General features: G+C 41.5%; 1 protein-coding gene and 1 pseudogene across 1 annotated transcript; one reads left to right on the top strand and one right to left on the bottom strand.

The window, feature by feature from the left end:
- Positions 1 to 4,595: 4,595 nt before the first annotated feature.
- Positions 4,596 to 15,248, bottom strand: MUC21 (mucin 21, cell surface associated). The gene is made up of 3 exons (XM_039220603.1): positions 15,167 to 15,248; positions 5,368 to 6,146; positions 4,596 to 4,784 (listed from the first exon to the last, which is right to left on the bottom strand). Exons 1-3 carry the CDS (start codon positions 15,246 to 15,248, stop codon positions 4,596 to 4,598), a joined length of 1,050 nt encoding a protein of 349 aa, XP_039076534.1.
- Positions 15,249 to 20,166: 4,918 nt separating this feature from the next.
- The window catches only part of LOC120222677, an 18,078-nt pseudogene continuing 15,193 nt past the window's right edge, over positions 20,167 to 23,051 (top strand).

The following is a 23,051-nucleotide window of genomic DNA, read 5'->3' as shown; positions in this document are numbered from 1 at the left end:
GTGATGTATCATGTTGATTGATTTGCAAATATTGAATCACACTTGCATTCTGGAACTAAATTCCACTTGATAATGATGAATGAGTTTTTAAATGTATTGTTGGATTTGGCTTGCTAGAATTTGTTGAAGTATTTTCCATCTGTGTTCATCAGGGATATTGGTCTGTAGTCCTCTCTTTTTGTAGTGTCTTTGTGTGGTTTTGGTATAAGGGTAATGGTGGCCTCATAGAATTAATTTGGAAGTTTTCTTTCCTTTTCTATTTTTTTGGAATAGTTTGAGATGAATAGGAATTAAGTCTCATTTATTTAAAAAAAGTTAAATGCTTTTTTAATGTATTTCCGAGAGAGAGAGCGAGAGAGAGCGAGAGAGAGAGCAGGGTAGGGTCAGAGAGAGAGGGAGACACAGAATTTGAAGCAGGCTACGGGCTCTGAGTTAGCTGTCAGCACAGAGCCCTATGCGGGGCTCAAACCCATGAACCGTGAGATCATGACCTGAGCCGAAGTCGGACACTTAACTGACTGAGCCACCCAGGTGCCCCCAACTCTTATTTATTTATTAAAAATTTTTTAATGTTTATTTTCAAAAGAGAGAGAGAGAGGCAGTGGGCGGGGGTGGGGACAGAGGAGCTGAAGCAGGCTGTGTGGGCTGACTGCAGAAACCCCAATGCGAGGCTTGAATTCACAAACCATGAGCTGACATCAGATGCTCACTGACTGAGCCACCCAGGTGCCCTGGAATTAACTCTTTTTTAAATGTTGGTGGTATTTGCCTGTGAAACCTTCTGGTGCTGGATTTTTATTTATTGGAAGTTTTTTGTTTACTGATTCAACTTGTTGCTAGTAAATGGTCTGTTCAAATTTTCTATTTCTTCTTGCTTCAGTTTTGTAGTGCTACCAATACACTCATGAAGTGCATGCAACCCCATGGAATGAGTACTGTTATCACCCTCATTTTTACAGATGAGAAAACTGAGGCCCAGAAGAGTTCAGGAATTTGTGTAAGGTCACACTGAGCTTAAACTCGAAGCCAAAAATTCTAGTTCCACAATCTATCTTCTTAGATGACATGCTATGAGGCCTCTCTATGTTCCTTTCATCCTTGGATGTAACATGAATCATCTGGAAGTAAATGTGGAGCTTGTAACATCCTTCTTAAAATCATGTAAAATATACATCTGTGACCTAAGCAAGAAACTGGTGAGTGGGGCACTTTTTCTCCTGACAGAGAATGATGTACAAACCTGGGAAGTGTGCTTCATCTAAGTTGCTGTTTCCAAACAAATTTTTGCCAATCTTGAATATTCTAAAATAAGAAGATGCACAGATAAGGTGGGTTGACTTTCCATAGGGTTTTCCCTAGGTTAAATAAGGCACTGCCACCTTTATTGTTTCATACTGATGCTGTCTTTGCTCTACTTTCATGAGACGCTCCCTCAAGAGTGATGCATTCTTTGACAGGCAATAGAAGAGAAAAGACTATTAAAACAGAAATTCTTAATACTCCTGCTATCTCACTCTACAATATACCTGTCTGAATATAGATATATTGTATTTTTGGTATATGTAACATCTTAAGATATATGAAAATTGCCAGTTTCTTATACTCCATTTAGCCCCTAACAGGATTTTATATGAAGCTAGGGAAAACAGGAAGCCCTACTCTGTGTATATAATCCTAAATTAGAAGAAATTTTGAGATAACCCTTTATTTGCACTAGAACTTTCTGCACCCCAGAGAAATGCACCATAATAACATGGAAACTAGAAAGAGAAAGGTGGTTAGTCATTAAGGGGGAGTTAGAAAAATCTAACTAGCCTGATGCTCTGACCACAAAGGTCTTCTCAGACAAATCAATTTAGGCAAAAGATGAAAATATGAAAAATGATTCCTGTACAATATCCCATACATGCATAATATTCTTTAGAAAATCCTTATGTACCTCCAGGTGTATGGAACAGACTCCATTTAAAGATTATTGTGCTTGGAGGTACGGGGTGGGGGGGCTCAGTCGGTTAAGTGTCTGACTCTTGATTTTGACTCATGTCTTATGGTTTGTGAAATTGAGCCCTGCCTCAGGCTCCACACTGTCAGTGCAGAGCCTGCTTCGGATTCTCTCTTTCCCTCTTTCTGTGCCCCCCCACCACTCCTTCAAAATAAATAAATAAACTTGAAAAAAATTTTAAAATAAAGATCTTTGTGCTAGACCAATGGTACAAAAGCATGGGATCTGGAAGGGGCAACACTAATTTTGTCCACTTCTCAGAATCTGCTTGGGTCAAACATGCTTGATGAGATGTGGCTTTGTCAAGTTAAAGCATGTGTAGTCCATGTAAGTGTATTCCATGATGAAAGTTGCTGAGAGTAGTAAGATATTCACAGCATAACCATGTGAATTGATCACACTAAATTGCTTAGCATGTTTTTTTTGCCTTTCCTTCTTTCTCCACGTTGAAGTGCCCATTGCTTTGAGTCATTTGTGTTTATCTTTGGAAATCAAAATTTTAATTTTAACTATATGCCTGATAATATTTTAATAGCTTTGTTGAGATAGAACATACATACCATATAGTTCACTTGTTTAAAATAGATAAGTCGATGATTTTTATTATATTTACAGAGCTGTAATTGGTGAACCCTTACATGTGCAGATCCAAATCTTTCTTTTCTGTTCATTTCCTTCTCAACTATTTCTTTGAGGTTTTTTTTCTCTGTTTTGAACCTTATTATTTTCATGTTAGTTGTCCTAAATCTATTCTCTAAGTGTCTTCTATTGTCTGGGTGATTTTCATTTCTTTACTGTTGTGTTTTGTATAATTGAGCAATTTTCCCCACTTGCTCTTCCATGTTACTAATTTTATTCACAACAGTGGCCAGTCTCTTTCCATTTGTCTATTGCAATTGTAAACTTGAGAATCCATGTTTAGAATTTTTAATTATCTAAATAGATTCCCTTGCTTTGTCTCATTTATTTTCTTTTATTTTTCTTTTCTTTTCTTTTCTTTTTCTTTTCTTTCTCGCTTGCTTTTGTTTGTTTGTTTGTTTCAGAAATAGAATTTAGTGATTCATCACTTACACATAACACCCAGTGCTCATCCCAACAAGATCCTCTTTAATGCCCATCATCCATTTAGTCAACCCCCCACCACTACCCTCCATTAATCCTCATTTTATTCTCTACATTCAAGAATCTCTTATGGTTTGCCTCCTTCTCTGTTTTTATCTTATTTTATTTTTCCTTCCTTTCTCCTATGTTCATCTGTTTTTTTTAATTCTACGTATGAGTGAAATCATATGATATTTGTCTTTCTCTGATTGCCCTATTTCATTTAGCATTATCATTTATTTTCTATTCACAGTATGCTTTCCACAGTTCACATCAATGGGAGGCACCTTTTCAGGGTTCTCAACCCTCAGCTTCTCCTTCTGGTGCTGGATCCCTTTACATGAGATGATGATGATGATGATGATGATGACGACGACGACGATGATGATGGGCCTGCATAGGGCTTAGCGTGTCCTCATTGATTAGGATGAGCTGGTTTGCTGACACTAGAGAAACCCAGTAAGTGTTGGAAGGCAGAGCAGTTTCCACTGCTACAAGTTGGGGTGAATCCCCCAACAAACTGCTCATTCTCTGAGGGCTCTGTCCCAGAGGGCTTTGTCTCTCAATGCCTTGTGGGTTTGGAGCAACTCAACCTTCCAAAGTAGCTCCTCTCTGTCCTCCAAGACCTGTAGAAACAGGTTGTTTTCTTCCTTACACCCATGAAAGAGATATGTGCCGCTCTTCTGGGAGGAGACTAATGAGAATCTCAGGCTTTACCTCAGGTTTCTCTGCCATGAGCCTCTTGAAAGGTTAGACCTTAGCCAGAAAGGTTAAAGCTAGAAAGTCTTTCCCTTTTCTGCTTCTGAAAAGAGCACTGTGAGAGAGAAAAGTGTCAACTCACACCTTCATCCTGACAAGTAGCCTTGGTCTAGGGCAAATGTAAATGTCCTGGATACTATGATTTGAGTGAAAATGCCCTGCTCCCAGCATCTCTCCACCTCATCTTGCTTTGGGTTCTCTATGTGTCATGACACAATCTCTGTGTACCAGAGACCTAATACAGTGAGTCTGTAGAATCCTAGCACCTGCCCTCCATTCTCATCAATCCCAATTCAATTTTCCTGTCAATATGGGTGAGTCTCAGAAACACAGGGGTCCTGCTTGGGACAATAAAGATTAGAGAAAGGGGACAGATAGGAATGAGGTTTCTGGATTTTACTGTGATTTTGTATGGGATGTGGGTTCTGACATGGGAGTTTTCTCACAGAACTGGGAAATTCAATTCAGTGCTGTAGACATCCACTCATGTGCACACAGATTCTCTCTGTCATATATTTTGGATGTGTTTATTTCTTAGCTAAATGACAATAGATTTTCTTCTTTCCACAGTCTGGTAAAAGCAAGAGAGAGGGAATGTCTTCCTCAAGGCTGCCAGAGACCCAGACAAAACTGGGAGAGGACTTTTGGAGATAAATGAAAGAACATTCAGGTCTCTGGTCTCTCAGGTCAGCTTCCTCCTTGAAAAAAGTGGCACTATGGCTTCAGGGGCCACTCAGGGCCCATTGTATCTCCTTCTCATCTCCATGGCTACTGAGGATACTGGTCTCCTCCAGAACCAGTTAGGCCTCCAACTAGGCCTGTGGTGGACTCCATGATGCCCTTCAGGGCCTGTGCCAAGGTTGGGACCATGGGGGCGGTAGACAGCTGTGTCAAAGACGTTTCTCAGAGACAGGGAATTTCTCTAGAAAAAGAAGGATGAATCATTTCAAAATTTTATCCCCCTGTCCCAAACTTTAACCATGTACTCCTTCCAGATTCTTCTTCCCCTTCATATGACCTCTCTCTCTAAAGTATTCCTTCCTTTAGGCTTTATTCCTCCTTGTTTTCCCACAAGTCAATAGTTTCCACTGCACACTGATTGGCTTTCCCAATTCTAACTTCCTGCTTTTCTTTTAAATGTTTATTTATTTTTTTTTAGAGAGAGAGAGAGAGACAGAGCGTGAGTGGGGGTGGGGCAGAGAGAGAGAGAGAGAGAGAGAGAGAGAATCTGAAGCAGACTCCAGGCTCTGAGCTGTCAGCACAGACCCCAATGTGGAGCTCGAACTCATGAACCTGTGAGATCATGACCTGAACTGAAGTCAGTTGCTTAACTGACTGAGCCACCCAGGTGCCTGTAACTTCCTACCTTTCTTTAGTAACACTCTCCTGATCTTTCTTTCCTTCCTACCCACTCTCTAACTTGGTTACCTCACTCTTCATATCCCATTTCCTTATGTTCCTACTAGTCCTTCTCCCAGGCACTTTCCTACATATTAGGCACTCACCACACAGAAGAAGAGCCCAGCAAAGAATCCCACAGCCACTACAACCGAGACCAGAGTAATGAGGAAGATTTCCCATGGTTTCAGAGGCCCACTGGGTGTCACTTCATTCACTGGAGTAGTAGTGCTCGTGCCATTGGAAGTTGTGTGTGTTCCAGTTGGAGAATGTATGCCAGAGCTTCCGGCGGTTGCACTGGATGTAATGTTGGCAGCTGTGCTGGTCCCACTGGAAGTCACACTAGATCCAGTGTTGGAAGCTATACTGGTCCTGCTGGAGGTTTCACTAGATCCAGGGCTGGCAGTTGTGCTTGTCCCGCTGGAGGTTGTACTGGATCCGGTACTGGAAACTATGCTGGTTCCACTAGAGGTTGTATTGGCAGGCGTGCTGGTCCCACCAGAAGTTGTACTGGATCTAGTGTTGAAGGCTGTATTGGTCTCACTTGAGGTTTCACTGGATCCAGTATTAACAGGTGTACTACTTCCTCTGGAAGTGGTGCTAGATTCAGTATTGGAGGTCACACTGGGTCTGGTTTGGGAAGTTGTACTAGTCCTGCCAGAGGTTGTGCTGGATCCAGTGTTGACAGGTGTGCTGGCCCCTCCAGAGGCTGTGCTGGAACCACTGTAGGTCACACTGGATTCAGTGTTGGAGGCGGTACTCCTCCCACCGGATGTTGTGCTGGATCCAGTGTTGACAGGTGTTCTGCTCCCTCCAGTTGTACTGGATACAGTACTAGAGGCCATGTTTGTTCCACTAGAAGTCACACTAGATCCAGTGTTGGGAACTGTACTGGTTTCACCAGAGGTTGTGCCTGATGTGTTAAAATCACTAGATGTTATACCTGCTGATAATCATAAATAATGACAAACATATACATTGAGCCTAAGTACTTTCTGCTCAATACTTGGTTAAATAATTCATTACATGGATAGTTTTATTTGATGCTCACTAACAGCGCTATGAATTAGATACTATTATTATCAACAGCTAAGATGAAGAAACTGAGGCTTAGAAATGTTGACATTTGCCCATGTTTATACGGATAGTAAATAGTAGAGCAGGAATTTGTACCCAGGCTATTGGATCTGCATTTTCAGCCACAATGCTAAATTGCTCTTCCCACCGATCCCCAGCACCAGGATTACATAACCTAGTTTCACTGATAGTAAGCTTATTCCATATTCTGCTGTATAAGATCCAATACAGATAAGAAGTATTATAAAGGAATTGCAGAAGCCAGGTGAAACTAGTATATATTGATTAATTCATGCTTAATTAGTATTGCTCCTTTTCTAGAAAATATTTTTTAGTGTTATTCAGAAAATATCTACATCAAAATTGTCTGAGTAGCTTGTTAGGTCCTAGGCAGACTGCTCCAGATTAAATGAATCAGAGTTTGAGATGGGGCCTTTCAACAAGGGGCTGAATGATTCTATATGCATGAAATTTCCAGAGGTTCCTGATCTTTTTTTTTTTTTTTACAAATAGTTTATTGTCAAATTAGTTTCCACATAACACTCAGTGCTCATCCCCACAAGTGTCCTCCTCCATGCCCATCCCCCCTCCCCCCCACATCCATCAGTCCTCAGTTTTTGTCAGCATTCAAGAGTCTCTCATGGTTTGCCTCTCTCCCTTTCCCCCACCATTTCCGCCCTTCTTCTCCCCCTTGTTCCTCCGTCAAGTTCCTCCTAATCCTCCTATACGTGCAAACATATGATATTTGTCCTTCTCTGCCTGACTTATTTCGCTCAGCATAACACCCTCGAGGTCCATCCATGTTGCTACACATGGCCAGATTTCATTGTTTCTCATTGCCATGTAGTATTCCATGGTATAGATAAACCACATCTTCTTGATCCATTCATCTGTTGATGGACACTTAGGCTCTTTCCATGTTTTAGCTATTGTGGAGAGTGCTACTATGACAGAGGTTCCTGATCTTTATGCCAGAGGCTGAAGAATAAGTTATATGTAACTTAAACATATAAGATCTTTCAGGATTAAGGGTTTTAAGGTGTAGGGAATCTTTTCAAACTTGGGTGCACATACCAAGTTAAGGTTATATCTATTTTTCCCCCTAACAGCACTGAAGGACAAAGATACTCAACCTCCTCCAGATAACCAAAATTAACCTGTAGCTCATTTACCACTAAGTGGAACATGGGTGCCTATCACCTCACTCCACACATGTGTATTTTCCCCTCAGCTTATTTGAACTAACATAGGATTAGAGTTTTATCTCTATTTTGGGAAGACTCCCCCATATCAGCAATATGGTACAAATTGGATTAAGATAAGAATCTTGAGTAAAACTTAAAAGAAACTGAGATGATCAAGAGTAGGAATGACACAACAGTTAACTCTTTTTGTTCTTAGTATTTAACCTCCCCTCCCCCGCCTCAGCCAACCACACAGGTTATTTCCACTTTATAGATGCGGCAATGGAGGCACAGAGAAGTTAAACAACTCATCCACAGTACACAGGTAACAGTGGAGTCATGATCTACACACAGGCAATCTGAGACCAGAGTTTACAGTTTTAAATCCTGGGTTCTAACTGCCTCCTGGGTGACACTTAGTTAGACTGAAGTCATTGGGGAAAAACAATGATCCTCATTCTGTGGAAGAGAACCAGAGTTAGTCCTAGCAGTGGTCAGCATCTCCCAAAGCACCTCAGAGGTTCTCAGATTACCCATTTTTAAAGGAAATCACTTACCAGTTTCTAAAAGTAGGAGATGCAATAGTAGCCAACACTTAAGAATAACATGTCCTTTGTGCATCTTGATCTGTCTCATTGTGGTTGGAAAGTAAGATGCCCAAATCCCAGTTGTGGCCAAGATCTAGAGGGCAAAGAACAGGATTCTTGAGAAAGGAGAGTTCAAGGTGAAGAGAAAAAATATAGAGCTTCCAGGAGCTTGAGTCTCCCAAGTACTTGTTCTTTGGAAGAACTTTGAGCCTAGTGGGCAGAAGACTGGATGCCTGGGTTCTATAAGCTTCTTTCATGCAATGTTCTTGCCTCTTTCTTTATAATGGAAGAACTTCAAGGACCTTTATAGCTTCATACGGGTTGGGGAGGAGTAGGGAAGATGACTTATTCCTCTGCCAACTCTGAGCAGTTAAAAAAACAATACTGAGCTTGGGAAGGAATAGACTAGGGGTCAAGAGGAAGGTGAGAAAGGAGAATGACATGATCACACTAGGCAGGGCACTGGACTGGGTGGGTCAGAGCAGGAAGTAGACTGGTATAAAGAGATTAAATTTGTCAGAGTGGAAGGGACCTACCCTCCAAGGCAGAGATGGGGTCAGAAACCTGTTCTACTGTAAGACTTTGTTTCCTGGCCAAGAAGTTCTGTGTGCCTGCTTTGGCAAGGAAAGAGCCCTAATGAAGTGTGCTAAGAGGGTGGTACTCCACATCTCTGAATCAAGTGGAAATATGAGACTCAAAAGAGAGCAGGAAATAGGGATCTGGGCTTCTGGGTTATAGACAAAAGACAGATGGAGCATTACTGGGTATGCAGTAAGCACTCATCAATCCACACTGAATGAACAGGGGAAGAGAGATCCAGGGGTTGATAAAGCCATCTTTGGGGTCTCTAGGGCATTAGGGCTAAGGGCATGAGGAGTGTCAAATGTGCAGAACAAGCCCCTTGTCAGGCTCATAGCAGGTGAAGGAGTGGTATAAGGTTCCCCTTCTGATCCTCCACCATAGGAGTTCCCCCTCTTATTTGTTTTCAGAGGAATCTGTAGGATCTTCTTTGTCCTAGAATCCTTCAGATGTTCCCTCTCCTAAGCCTAACGAAGAACGTGAGCAGGGTAGGGAGATGCAGATTCAAATAAAGAGGGAGATGCAGATTCCAGGCTCTGAGCTGTCAGCACAGAGTACAATGTGGGGCTCAAACCCACAAACCGTGAGATCATGACCTAAGCCCCGAAGTTGGACACTTAACTGACTGAGCCACCCAGGTACCCCTCCTCATTCCCATTAATGAAAAACTTTGTGGAAGATGCAACTTCTCAGATAGTTTATTTGTAGGTGAACAAATATCCCTGACATGTAAGACTTGTTTGAAAGAAGCAGGAGGTGGCTAGAGATATGAAGGAGTGAATCTGGAGGGGACAGAGTGGGTTGGAAAAAACTGATGCAGATCAGCCCAGAAGTTGCGATGGTCAGTTCCTGAGGCTGAAGTGTGAGAAATTGTTCAATAACAGGCTGGGCTCTAGATTCCTGGCAATCTCATAATCCCATTCTATGGCTGATTGGCCAATAGCACTCTAAGAAATCCTTTTCTTTCCCCTCTAGAATTATTTGGAGGCAAAAGTCCTGAATTCAAGCCCAGATTCCACCCTTTAGACATAACCCTAAAATTTTTTCACATGCACACTTATCAGAATCTATATGTAATTAGTGTCTTTACTCTCTTTCAAAGCAATCCAAGAATCTTGGAATTCTACACCCAGTTCCCTACTCATACCCTAATGTTAACAATTCTTTTAATTCCATCTTAATTTTTAACTTCATGAGAAATTATTGTTATTTGCTTAAACACCATCAGCCAAAGATAGTCAGGCAGCTACAGTAAGCTGAAAGAGAGACTGGAGAATATAGTGACTACTAGGGTGGGCATGTGCTAAACTAAAACTTGAGAATATTTTCATTAAAGATGGAGAATAGATATTAATGGACAACCATAAAGCCATGGCACACATTTAAACCTACTTGCTTTATTTTTTTAGTATAGTTTCTGTATTCCTGGAGCTTTCATTCTGTTTTGTTTGTTTTGTTTTGTTTTTCTAACATAATTTATTGTCAGATTGGCTTACATACAACACCCAGTGCTTATCCCAACAAGTGCCCTCCTCAATGCCCATCACCTACTTTCCCCTCTCCCCACCCCCCATCAACCTGCAGTTTATTTTCTGTATTTAAGAGTCTCTTATGGTTTGCCTCCCTCCCTCCCTGTTTGTAACTATTTTTTTTTCCTTCCCTTCCTTATCCATTCATCAGTTGATGGACATTTAGGCTCTTTCCACAATTTGGCTAATGTAGAAAGTGCTACTACAAACATTGGGGTACATGTGCCCCTATGCATACATCAGCACTCCTGTATCCCTTGGGTAAATTCCTAGACATGCTATTGCTGGGGCATAGGATAGTTCTATTTTTAATTTTTTGAGGAACCTCTACAACCTTTTCCAGAGTGACTGCACCAGTTTGCATTCCCATCAACAGTGCAAGAGAGTTCTCATTTCTCCACATCCTCACCAGCATCTATAGTTTCCTGATTTGTTCATTTTAGTCACTCTGTGTGACTAAACCTACCAGTGTGAGTAAACCTACTTGCTTTATATTCTGTATTTAAGAATTCTAATACCTTTAGTTTTTGTGATCTGATCTTGCTGTCTTTTTGTGTTTTGTTTCTTGCTGGTTTTCACTGATGGTTTCTGACTGAGATGGTTTTACTTGAGATTTATGACTGAATTTATTTTTCTTGCAAAGTTATCTGTAGAAGTACTTTGAAGCCTAAGATGAGGGCTTGACCTTCCGTAGAGAATTTACATGTTTTGGCCAACATACAGACACATTACCATTTGAGGATTCTCATAAATTAAATTATAGCCTTCAGGTCTTTTCAGTAACCCATGATTTGGAACTGCAAGCCATGTAAAGTATGTGGTTACAAGTTATTTCTCCAGAGATATTTTCCCTGCTCCAAGTTTAGAGAGACAGGAAATTTTGCTTGCATTTCCCGAGAGGAAGAGTGGGTTTATTTTTAGCTTACACTCTCCCTGAAGGTTGCAGGTTTATGTGAGGGCTTACTGTGATACCCACCCCACCTGTGCTGGCCAGTCGGACTGAGGCTGTGCTACCAGAAGCTTAAGTTCACCGAGTTTGGCTAACGTTGGCTTCAGTACTCCTCTTACCTTCTTGGGTTCCTACCTTAACTTAGCCTTTAATTTTAACATTCTTTTTTAAAAATATATTTTATAGGTTCAGTTTTTTAAAAATATTTTTATTTATTTCTAGGAGAGAGAGAGACAGCGTGAGCAGGGGAGGGTCAGAGAGAGAGGGAGATACAGACTCCGAAATAGGCCCCAGGCTCTGAGCTGGCAGTCAGCACAGAGCCCGACGCGGGGCTCGAACCCACGAACCGCGAGATCATGACCTAAGCGAAAGTCGGACGCTTAACCGACTAAGCCACCCAGGCGCCTCTAATTTTAACATTCTTTACTTTCCCACCAACTCACTGATTCATTTAAGATTATTGTGTAATCCACTATATTAAGTTTTTCAAGATATTTTAAGTCAGTTAGCCCATTACAGAACCAGAAATTTAAATTCTCACTGAATTCTTTTGAGAAATAAATGTAGTGTATTTAAAGGTACTAGAATAGTGTTTGGCACATAGTAAACATGAAATTATAAAGAACAAAGGAAAAACAAAAAGTAAAACAAAAACATATATATTTAGTAGCCAGTGTATTTTAGGATTTTAATTTGTAGCACATCCCAGTGATTTTCTCCTTACTTGTCACGTGACATTTGGAAGAGACAAAGAAATAGGGAAGAAGAATCTTCTCAAAGATGAAGGAGACCCAGAAAACAATAAATGGTTCTAAGATGGTTTCCTGTCACCTAGTTTGTATGATTTGAAGCTACAAACCTAGACAGATATTAACTACACTTATTGTGGTGATCATTTCCCAATGTATACAAATATCGACTCATTATCTTGTACACCTGAAACTACTAACATGTTATATGTCAATTATACCTCAACTAAGAAAGAAAGAAGGATAGAGGGAAATAGGAAGAAAGAAAGAAAGAAAGAAAGAAAGAAAGAAAGAAAGAAAGAAAGAAAGAAAGAAAGAAAGGAAGGAAGGAAGGAAGGAAGGAAGGAAGGAAGGAAGGAAGGAAGGAAGGAAGGGAGGGAGGGAGGAAGGAAGGGAAAAAGACAGAGAGATGGAGTGCCTGGGTGGCTCAGTCAGTTAAGTGTCTGACTCTTGATTTAGGCTCAGGTCATGATCTCAAAGTGGATAGATCAAGCCTAGAGTTGGGCTCTGTGCTGGGTGTGGAATCTGCTTAAGAGTCTCTCTCCCTCACTCTCTCTCTCTACTCCTCCCCCCACTCACACTTGCTCTCTCTCTTTATCTAAATTAAAGTTAAAAATAAATGAAGGAAGGAAAGAAATCAGTTCAGTGAAGATCAGGCTGCTAGCAGGTGCTTGCAGAATGCCTCTTGTGTACCTTTTACCATGGTCAGGATTCAACCCTGATATAATTAGAGAGTGACTTCCCACTGCTTTTGGAATCTGCCTCTTCAATCAGCCACAAAAACCATTTCCACAACTGGTGTCAATGACATAAGATCAACTGACATAGTTTTGCCAAGATATCCTTGATGTGATCTCATTTTTCAATGAAGCAGAGGTCTCTTGCTTTCAGCATCTAGTATGATAGGTGTTATGTCTTTTCTTTTCTTTTCTTTTCTTTTCTTTTCTTTTCTTTTCTTTTCTTTTCTTTTCTTTTCTTTTCTTTTCTTTTCTTGTTAGAGGTCTTTGAAATTAAATCAACAATAGTTTTTAACCTGAGTTGTTTCTGTCCTCTTAGACTGCTGATTTAAGCAGATAATGAAAGGGCTGCCATTTTCCTCTAAGAAATATTACTATTAGTGTTTTTTTTTTAAATGTTGCTTTCATTACAAAATGACTCAATAGATTTACCCTCCTTTGACTTAAAACAAAACAAAACAAAACAAATGAAGAATGCCATGTGATTACAAATTCTCTGGGGAGATTTTTCACCTCTGCCCTTCTACTCAGGATTCAGTTTCAAGATAGAACTTTCTCAGTCCCGTGTGCACCATGGACAATGTCGTTTTATTCTAGTTTAACTATATAGTTAGCCTAGAGGCTTTCACCATTAATATCTCAGCTTTATTTAGGATCTCCTATTAGACTCCACCCCTTGTTCAGGTCTTGGACTTTGTCTCCTGTACTCTACCTGCTAAGAAGCTGTGAGAAGATAAGCTTACGTTAACCAGATTTGGCAGATGCCCTCAATGCAAAGGCTGGTTCAGAGCTCTCTTTGAGCCTCTGTCAGTCTCTGCCTTCTCTCCATTGTTGATCTAAATATTACCTACTATCTACCTAGTTAATTGATACAGTTAAAATATTTTCTTTCTATACTTAACTGGCAATTTTTGCTGCTTTTGTTGAGAGGAGTGGCTAACATATCTTATTCACTATATTGCCATAAAAGTGGAAGTTTTCAAAAGATTGTCTTGAGACTACAAATTTCACAATCATATATGATAGTGCATTTAAAGTCACTTAGTACAATGCTTAGCATGTAGTAAGCACTCAGTAACAAAGGAAAAAGGGAAAAAAGAATCTCCAAACAGGTAAACAAGTAAGCAAGTGATCTGGCTACAACAAATATTATGAAGTGTTTTAAAAAAATTTATTTCTTTTAATGTTTTATTTATTTCTGAGAGAAAGAGAGAGACAGTGTGAACAAGGGATGTCAGAGAGAGAGGGAGACACAGAATTTGAAGCAGGCTCCAGGCTCTGAGCTAGCTGTCAGCACAGAGCCCCGCGTGGGGCTTGAACCCACGAACCGTGAGATCATGACCTGAGCCAAAGTCTGACGCTTAACCAACTGAGCCACTCAGGCACCCATAAAAAAAAATGTTTATTTTTGAGAAAGCATGAGTGGGAGAAGGTCAGAGAGAGAGGGGGGGGGGAGAGAGGGAATCCCAACCATGCTCCATGCTGTCAACATGGTTCCTGACATGGCGCTTGATCCCAAGAACTGTGAGATCATGACCTGAGCTGAAATCAATAGTCAGACACTTAACCAACTGAGCTACCCAGATGCCTCAAGGTACTTTTTTAAAGCCATAATAAGGGGCGCCTGGGTGGCTTGGTCGGTTGAGCGTCCGACTTTCGCTTAGGTCATGATCTCGCGGTTCGTGGTTTCGAGCCCCGCGTCGGGCTCTGTGCTGACTGCCAGCTCGGAGCCTGGAGCCTGTTTCAGTCTGTGACTCCCTCTCTCTGACCCTCCCCTGCTCACGCTGTCTCTCTCTCTCTCTCTCCTAGAAATAAAATTAAAAAAAAAAGCCATAATAATGCTTTTTTTCCCCTTCTTACTGGTTGCATTACATCCCAAGGAAACTAAAAAGTAGAAATCCAAAGCTGAAAGCACATAGATTATTATCACTTGCACATCAGGAAATCAAAGAGAAACTGTTCTGAGATTGTTAACTTTAAGAGTTTCTGAACTATGGCTCAGCCCAGAGAATATTTTCACTTGAGCTCACATGTAAACTTGAGAAAGCTGCAAGTTTCCTCTAGAATCTTTCTCTATATTTCTGGCTGGCTCTTGGGAAACTCTTTGTGATCTTTTTTCTGGTTCTTTTTCTTTACCTTGATCATGACCACCTCAAAGGCCAATTTCCTAAAGACTTTTTGGAAGTCCATCCTGATCCATTTTATGGTCACTGCCTTCTTCTCCATGATACCCTTCTTCTCCAATATTTTCTTTTTTTTTTTTAATGTTTTATTTATTTCTAGGAGAGAGAGACAGCGTGAGCAGGGGAGGGTCAGAGAGAGAGGGAGTCACAGACTGAAACAGGCTCCAGGCTCTGAGCTGGCAGTCAGCACAGAGCCCGACGCGGGGCTCGAACCCACGAACCGCGAGATCATGACCTAAGCGAAAGTCGGACGCTTAACCGACTAAGCCACCCAGGCGCCCCTTCTCCAATATTTTCTAGAATATCCTTCATTGTTCAGTCTTTGTCCGTACTCTCCTTGTCCTCCACGGCGTCCTTGGCTTCCTCCTCTGTGATCCATTTCATGGTTCTTGTAATGGCCTCCTCCGTGTCCATGACTTCTGCTGTGACTCATGACATAACCACGGTCATGAGTGTGGCTCAATTCATGGTCCACATCATGGCCCACTCCATGTCCTAATCCATATGCTCCTCCATGAACCAGTTTATTTTCCCAACTATGGAACATCCCAGAGCTCAGTCCTGAGTTCAGGTCTGGACCAATGCCAATTCTGTAATCATGAAGGTTATAAATGCTCTCTTTATCAGAGGAAAAAAGTCCTTCTAAAAAAGAAAAAAATATATATTACTAGGGTTAAATCTAGAATCACAAGTTTTCACTTTTCTGTATCTTTTGTCTTCTTATCCTTTTTTTGGTAGGTGTGATATTGCTGGTTCTCATCTTATTATTTATTTATTCACTCTTCTGAGAAAACAGCCTTCCAATTATTGCACTTATGTGAATGTTGTGATCTTACTCTGTGCTTTGATAAGATTATATGCCACTAAAATTTCAAGACAAGGGTAAATCCACATCCTGTACCTACGCAGTGGAGTCTCTCAGAAATAGGGAGTCTTTTGTTGTGCTAATGATCAAAGAAATTTGCATGTCTATGAGGACAGGTAAAAAAGAAATGAAAGTTCATAAAATAAGGATCAGAATAGTATTTACTTTTGGTTGGGTAGATACTGGGTTGACTGGGAGGGGACACACAGGAAACTATTCAAATGATAGAAGTCTTCTGTATTTTGAACTGAGTGGTGATTATAAAAGTATGTGCACATTTTTAATTTAATCAAATTGTACATTTAAAATTTGTGCACTTCTTATAAATTATACTTCAGTTTTTAAAAAAAGATAAGAGAAGGCCCACAAAATGCCAAAAGTTGGAGAACTGGTTTTAAACTGCAGCTAAGAGCATGGGCTCTTCAGTCCAAGCAGACTTGAATTGGAGCCTTGCCCTGTGATCATCAGCAAGTTACTTTAGTCTCTGACTCCAGTGTCCTAGTCTATGAAATGGGATAATAAGAGTATGTTCCCCCAAGGTGGTTATGCAGAGTAAAGAAGGACAAGGCTATTTTGCACTCTTGGCTCTGGACCTTGCACTTAGTAAACAGTTAAAGTGCTAGTAATTGTTGTTACATCTTTTTCTTTTGTTGAGAATGAGAGAAAAGAAGAGGGGCTGGGGGTGAGAGAGAGAAAGAGAGAGAGAGAGAGAGAGAGAGAGAGAGAATCTTAACTAGGCTCCATGCTGAGTGAACCCTAACGTGGGGCTCAATTCTACAAACCTGGGATCATGACCTGAGCCAAAATCAAGAGTCAGACACACAACAACTGAGCCACACAGGTGCTCCTATTACATCTTTATCTTAAACATTTGAAGAATTGCTCATGGCTGGAAAGTTGCATTGTTCTCACCATGGTGAACAATCAAGATTTTGAGGTAAGAAACACAAGTAAACCAATTGGAAATTATGCCCATCATTTGTGGCTAGTGTGTAAATTTCTTATTTATTTTTATGGGTCACCCTAGAAATGTTGAAAACTATTTCCAGGAATACATCCAGCCAAAAAGTAAAATTATAAATATATTTTCAAAGATAAAACAAGGAAAATACATTAGAATAGAAGATTAAGACCAAGACAGAGAATTAGAATGCAGGGATGCAGTCTGCTGTGGGTATGTGGTTATCACACAACAGAGAATTGCAGGGGGCTCTGGGCCTCAACACATGTCCTGTCTCAGAGTATCAGAAGCCTCCCCTACAGGAGAGTGAGTGTTTCTGTGGCTTCTGTCCTTGAGAAGGGTATTTCCTTCTTATCTGCTCTTTTAGTATTTAGTAAAGTATTTTGAAATGTCCAGCCTGTTTGAGCTGTGCTACCTAAAAAAGTTTGCACTTGTATTCTCGAGTATGTATTCACAGCACATAGACTCGTACACTTACCTCTCCCATAGATTTCACTTCACCTTTCTTCTCCTTTTTCCTGCTTCTCACTACATCTGTTATTTACATTTTCTGTCTTTCCCTCTCTTGTGGTCTTTATATCATGCTATGTGGGAAAGTGAAAAATACACTGAGAAAGTAACAGTCTGTCCTGCCATTCCTCAGGTTGGCATGACAACATGGGTAAACCCAGCTGCAAGGTCCACAAGAAAGAATATTCTCCCCAAAGACACACTGCAGTTGTAAACCTTCATAACATCCCCCTTCTTTCAGTGGCTTACTCACTTCCAGTGATTTTGTCAATGAAAAATTAGGTTCTCTACACACATAGATTATCACAAATTTCCTGTTTGAAATTATATTTGTAAGAAGCAAATACCCTATTGTTGTCTGGAGAATCTAAGTTACTTTAACACAGAGAGGTAGCTTCAATTTCCAACCCAGAAGCAGATAAGAGTTTCTGAATACATTTGACCCTTGAACAGTATGGCTTTAAACTGTGTTCATCCACTTATATGCAGAATTTTTCAATAAAAATATAGTACAATACTGTAAATATATTTTCTCTTCCTTAGAATTTGCTTAACATTTTCTTTTCTCTAGCTTATTTTGTTGTAAGAATACAGTATATTACATGTAACATACAAAATATGTGTTAAATTATTGTTTATTTTATGGGTAAGACTTCCAGTCAACAGTGGCTGCTAGTAGTTAAGTTTATGGGGAGACAAAAGTTATACAGATTTTTGACTGTGAGGGGTCAACTATACAGCATTTCCCATCTATTGTAACTGTCATCCCCAAGGAAACTGAGCCCGCTTCACAGTCTGGAAAAGCTGTTGACCCTGTACTCATCCTGCCTTGTTGTGAGCTTGAGAACACTATGCTTCATTTAACTTTGACCCAAATTCCACACTCCCCCAATATTATAATGACTCTTTTCCTTAGTTTGATACAAAGCTCTTAGTCCCTCTGGTGTACAGTTTCTCTTGTTGCAATGACCTGACAAAGCTGACTTTGTGAGACTACAGGTATGTTCCTGCTACACTTATGTTGACTGGGCTAGGGTGTATGTGATCTCTACAAACTGCTCTCCTGTCCTGAACTTCCTAGAGATCCTGTTCTCATTATCCTATTCCCACTCATGATCCATCATGTAGGTGGTTTCTCTATCTCTACTCACAGTAACTCACCAGGCAGAAACTCAGTCCCATTAACAGTCCAAAAGCCACTATGACTACAGACAGAGAAATGAGGATGATGCCCCAGGGCTGCAAATATCTCCTTGCTTAGTCTCATTTGTTGGCATTTGACTCTTGGTAACTGTGTTTGTGCCTGTGATGACTGGGCCTCTTTTGGGGGAGGTAATGCTTTTTCCAGGAGTGGAGATTGACACCTGGGTGGATCTCATCCTGGTGTTCCTGGTACCTGGAACAGAGGTGGTAGATGGTCCTCCACCAGTGGATGTGCCCAGGTCAGAGGTATTTAGGGCTATCTCAGGGACAATATTCCTGATAGCAGGGGATATAGAGTCCATTGCAAGGGCCATGGTGACAGAGATGTGGGTAGTTGGTCTGGTTCCAGGGGTCCTGGTGCCTAGGAAACAGGTAATTGAAAGGGAGGCAGGTGTACTTAGAGAAGAAGGGTTGATCTAACACACTCATGGGTGTGGTGGTTTGAGAAGAGCTGTTGTGGTGGGAGGAGAGATGGTAGAAGGTGACTCACCTGAGCCAATGGTCCCCAGAGTAGAGGTGAGTGTCTTAGAGAAGAAGATGTAGACTATGTCCACTGGTGATGGTGAAGGCTAAGACTGAGGAAATGTAACTGTAATTGATGTAGGAGAAGACTTACTCAAATTTAGAAGTGATCACCCAAATAGAGAAGGTGGGGTGGGATAAAAGGGACAGAGTCTGATATTCTTGTGATGTACTCACTGGACGTAAGGATGTTGCTGGAGGAAAGGATGATGGAGTCAGATTTACTCAGGGGTGAGACGTGGCCATGGCTGGGAGCACAGGTGACATAATCTAACACAATTAGGGTGGTCAACAAAGGTGAGGTGAGTGTGCTCAGAACATATGTGGAAGAACCTGACCCGCAGGGAGGAGGCTGGCCCTACGGACAGGAGAGGCTGGGCTCAGAGCAAGACAAGGGGACCTAATACATACAGCAGGTGGCATCAGCAGCAAGGTTGTGCTTAGACCAGAAGTGGTTACACTGATACAAGAGCAATGTCAGTCACTGGAACAGCAGTGGGTGCATCAGAACAAAATATGTAGAATCACATCCAACACTAGTGCCGATGGCAAGTGCAAAGGTGGTTTTATTCAGAACAAGTGGCAGAGTATGAAAAAAATCACTTTTGTCTTAATCAACCTTGGAGCAAAGGTTGGCAAACTTCTTCTTTAAAAAGTCATCGGGCAGTAAATTTTTAAGCTATTTGGGTCACAAAGTCTCTCTCACACAAGTATGCAAAGTGGCTGGAAAGCAGCTAGAGACATAAAGGAGTACGTGTGGCTGTGTTTCAATAGCACCTATTTTGAGAAATCAGATAAAAGGTCAGGTTTGGCCCATGAAGTATAGTTAGCAGCCCCTAGGTCAGCTCTCAGTATATTGAAGATCAGGTTTAAATGTCACAGGTGGTGGGTGGGACAGAGTTGATTATGCTTGGCACAGAAGTGACAGCATCTAACAAACTGAGATGTTTGTCACAGAGTTGAGGTGAGTTCCCTCTAGGCAGAAGTGATGGAACATAATTAATGTGTGTGTGTTGGGGTGTGTATGTGGGGATATTTGCAAAGATTGGGATGGAAATGAAGGACACTGAACAAAAGAAGGTGAGACCGGAACAGAAGTAAACAGGATTCAAGAAGAAGGAACCGAATTATGTCTAATAGGAGTGGTGGCTTGACTGGAGTCTAGAGCAGAAATGATAGAAATAGGCAAAAAGGTGATGGTTGTCACTGGAGGTAAATGTGTGTGTTTAGAGAAGATATAGTGGTCAGTACCTGATATAGCTGTGTTGGTGATGGTCTGCGTAGAAAAGTCAGTAACCTTGGTGGGCACCAAGGTGATAGAAGAGACCATGAAAGATCCAGAGACACTGGTGGAGACTGTGGGGACCTCAGAGGCAGAGATAGAGGCCAAGGTAGATGATAAGGCCAAAGTGAAAGGTGTGGTGACCTCTGAGGCCGTGGTAGGTCGAGAAGGTGAGATGGAAGCTTCGATGTTGCCAGAATCTGTCAAAGAATATATGATGGACCCAGATGCCGAGAAAGAACTGTGGTACTCTTAGAAGCTGTGGTTGAAGGGTGTCTGGGTAGCTCAAATGGTTAGCTGCAGGCTCTTGATTTCTGCTCAGGTCATTATCTCTCAGTTTGTGAGTTTAAGCCCCCTGTCAGGCTTTATGCTGATAGCGCAGAGCCTGCTTGGGATTCTCTCCTTCTCTGTCCCACTCCTTTTTGAACATTTTCTCACTCTTTCCCTTTCACTCTCAAAGGAAATAAATAAAATTAAAAAAAAAAAGGGGTGAATTAAAAAAAAATAAGAAGCTGTAGTTGAGACAGCTAGGGTCTCTCCAGGCATTGGAATAGGCCACAGTGCTATCAGAGAGATCAGTGGTGGTCTTAGTGGTCTCAGCAGTGGTGGTAGATGCCATGGTGGACTCAGAATTAGTGGTGGAGGCCATGCTGTGTTCTTAGAGCCTGTGGTGAGCAGAGCTGTAATTTTGGGGACTGTGGTGGTCTCAGAAACCTTGGTAGAGGCCCCACAGGCCTCAAAGTCTGGGATGGAGTGTATCATTGACACAGATATTGTAACGGTGGACCTGAGGGCCTTAGAAGTTGTTTGAGAGACTAGAGTAGTTGAAGAACTTATGGTGATTTCAGAGACTATGCTGAAGGCTGTGTTTAGCACAGACATTGTAGTGGAAGGTGTGATGATCTCAGGAGCTATAGTAGAAGCTATGGTGATGTCAACACTTATGGAGATTTCAGAAGCACAGGAGGAGGCCACTGTGGACATGGTGATCTCAGAGCTTGTGGTGGACACAGAGTCTGCAGTGGTATTTGAAGCTGCAGTGGAATCTCTGGTGGCTCTAGAGCCTGTGATGATTTCAGAGGTTGTAGTGAAGACTGTGGTGGGTACAGATGTTATCATGGAGGAAGCGGTGCTCTCAGAGGCTGTGATGGACACAGATGCTGTGTGGTCAGCAGTTATTGGGGTGACTGCAGAATGCACAGTCTTTGCAATTGTTGCAAGGGCTTTTGTGGAAACTGTACTGATATCAGAGGCTGTGTTGGCAGGTATTGTAGTCTCAGAGATGGTGGTAGAGGCCATGATGGTCTCAGAGGCTCTTGTAATCTTTGAGCCTGAGTTGTAAACCACCGTAGGCACAGAGGTTATTATGGAGAACACGGTAGTCTCAGAGGCTGGGGTGAAGGCTGTCATTGGCACAGACAATGTAGTGAAGGATTTCATGGTTTCAGAAACTGTATGGGAGACTAAGGTGGTCTCAGAGCCTGTGGTGGTTTCAGAGGCTGTGGTAGAGGTTATGGTAAGTACAGATGCTGTGGTGGAGGGTTTGGTGGCCTCAGAGGCCATGGTGATGGTTGTGTGAGTACAGAAGCTGTGGTGGAGACCTCGATGGCCTGAGAAGTTGAGTTGCTCTGAAGACCTGTGGGAAGAGGCCTTTGTGGGGCACCCTCTGTGGTGTCTCCTGAGGCCATGGTTGTCTTGGTGTGTGCCTGGCAGCTATGACCAAGGATGTGGAGGGCTCAGAGGCTATGGTGGACCCAGGAGTTGTAGTCCTCTCTAAAATACATTAATTTTTATTCAGGAATAATAATCAGTTTTGCATTTTTTTATATTTACTTAAGAGCATTGTGCAGATTTGTCATTCTTATTTCCTTTAAGTCGGCAGAACTACTGGTATCTAGACTGCAGTTAATATATATATATTTTTTAATATAAATGCTGTGGGCATGACTGCTGATTCAACTGTGCTTTGTGTTGAATGAATCATTTGATCAATCACCTCTAGGCTTCCTTCTTTCCTCAAGATTTTTGTTAATCAGAGTCCTCAGTCTTTTGGTTTTTGTGGGGTTTTTTGTCGCTGTTTGCCTAGGTGAATCTTAAAATCTAACACATGCTAAGGAGGCAACACGAACAAAAACTGCATATCATTTCTCTAACACGAAGGACTGTTGGAGCTCTGATGAAGGAGAAAATGTGTTGTTTGAAAACAGAGGTCATCTGGACAGATCTCCCACAAGCATTCCTTCAGCTGGGTGGAAGTAAGGAGCAGGTCACACCAAAATGGGAAGACACTTGAGCAGAGACCCTCAAGTGCAAATCCACCTTTGACTCTTTGGGACCTTCAGCATACTGTCCCTGCCTGAGCAGACCCCACAAGTTGTTATGCATGAAATGAAGGCAGCAAGGTTGCAGCTTTTAGATGAGGCCAAATGCTGCATGGCCTCTTAGGCAGTGAAGGTCAGAACTGATGTGTTATTAACAGTTCTCTCAGTAAAGAGACACAAGGAAATGGTAGGGGAAAATCCTTGGAATGATTACTTTCTTTTGTTTAGTTACTTTTTAGTATAAAGTGCTAGACCAAGTAGTAGTAGTGGGAATGGGTTAGAGAAGAGTCTGGGAGATTGATCTAAATTTCTCTGTGATAGGTGCTCGCTGTGTCCAGTACTTCACATTCATCATTCAAAAATATTTCTTAAGAAACTTCTATCATTTACATGGCATTGAGAAAAAATGAAATCTGGCCTTGTGTAGCAACATGGATGGACCTTGAGGGTGTTATGCTGAGTGAAATAAGTCAGGCAGAGAAGGACAAATATCATATGTTTGCATGTATAGGAGGATTAGGAGGAACTTAATGGAGGACTATGGGGGAGAAGA

Source organism: Hyaena hyaena, unplaced genomic scaffold (genome assembly GCF_003009895.1).
Source record: "Hyaena hyaena isolate Hyena2069 unplaced genomic scaffold, ASM300989v1 scaffold_906, whole genome shotgun sequence".
Lineage (NCBI taxonomy): Eukaryota > Metazoa > Chordata > Mammalia > Carnivora > Hyaenidae > Hyaena > Hyaena hyaena.
The sequence above is the reverse complement of the archived record's forward strand: the minus strand, read 5'-3'. Positions and strand labels throughout refer to the sequence as shown.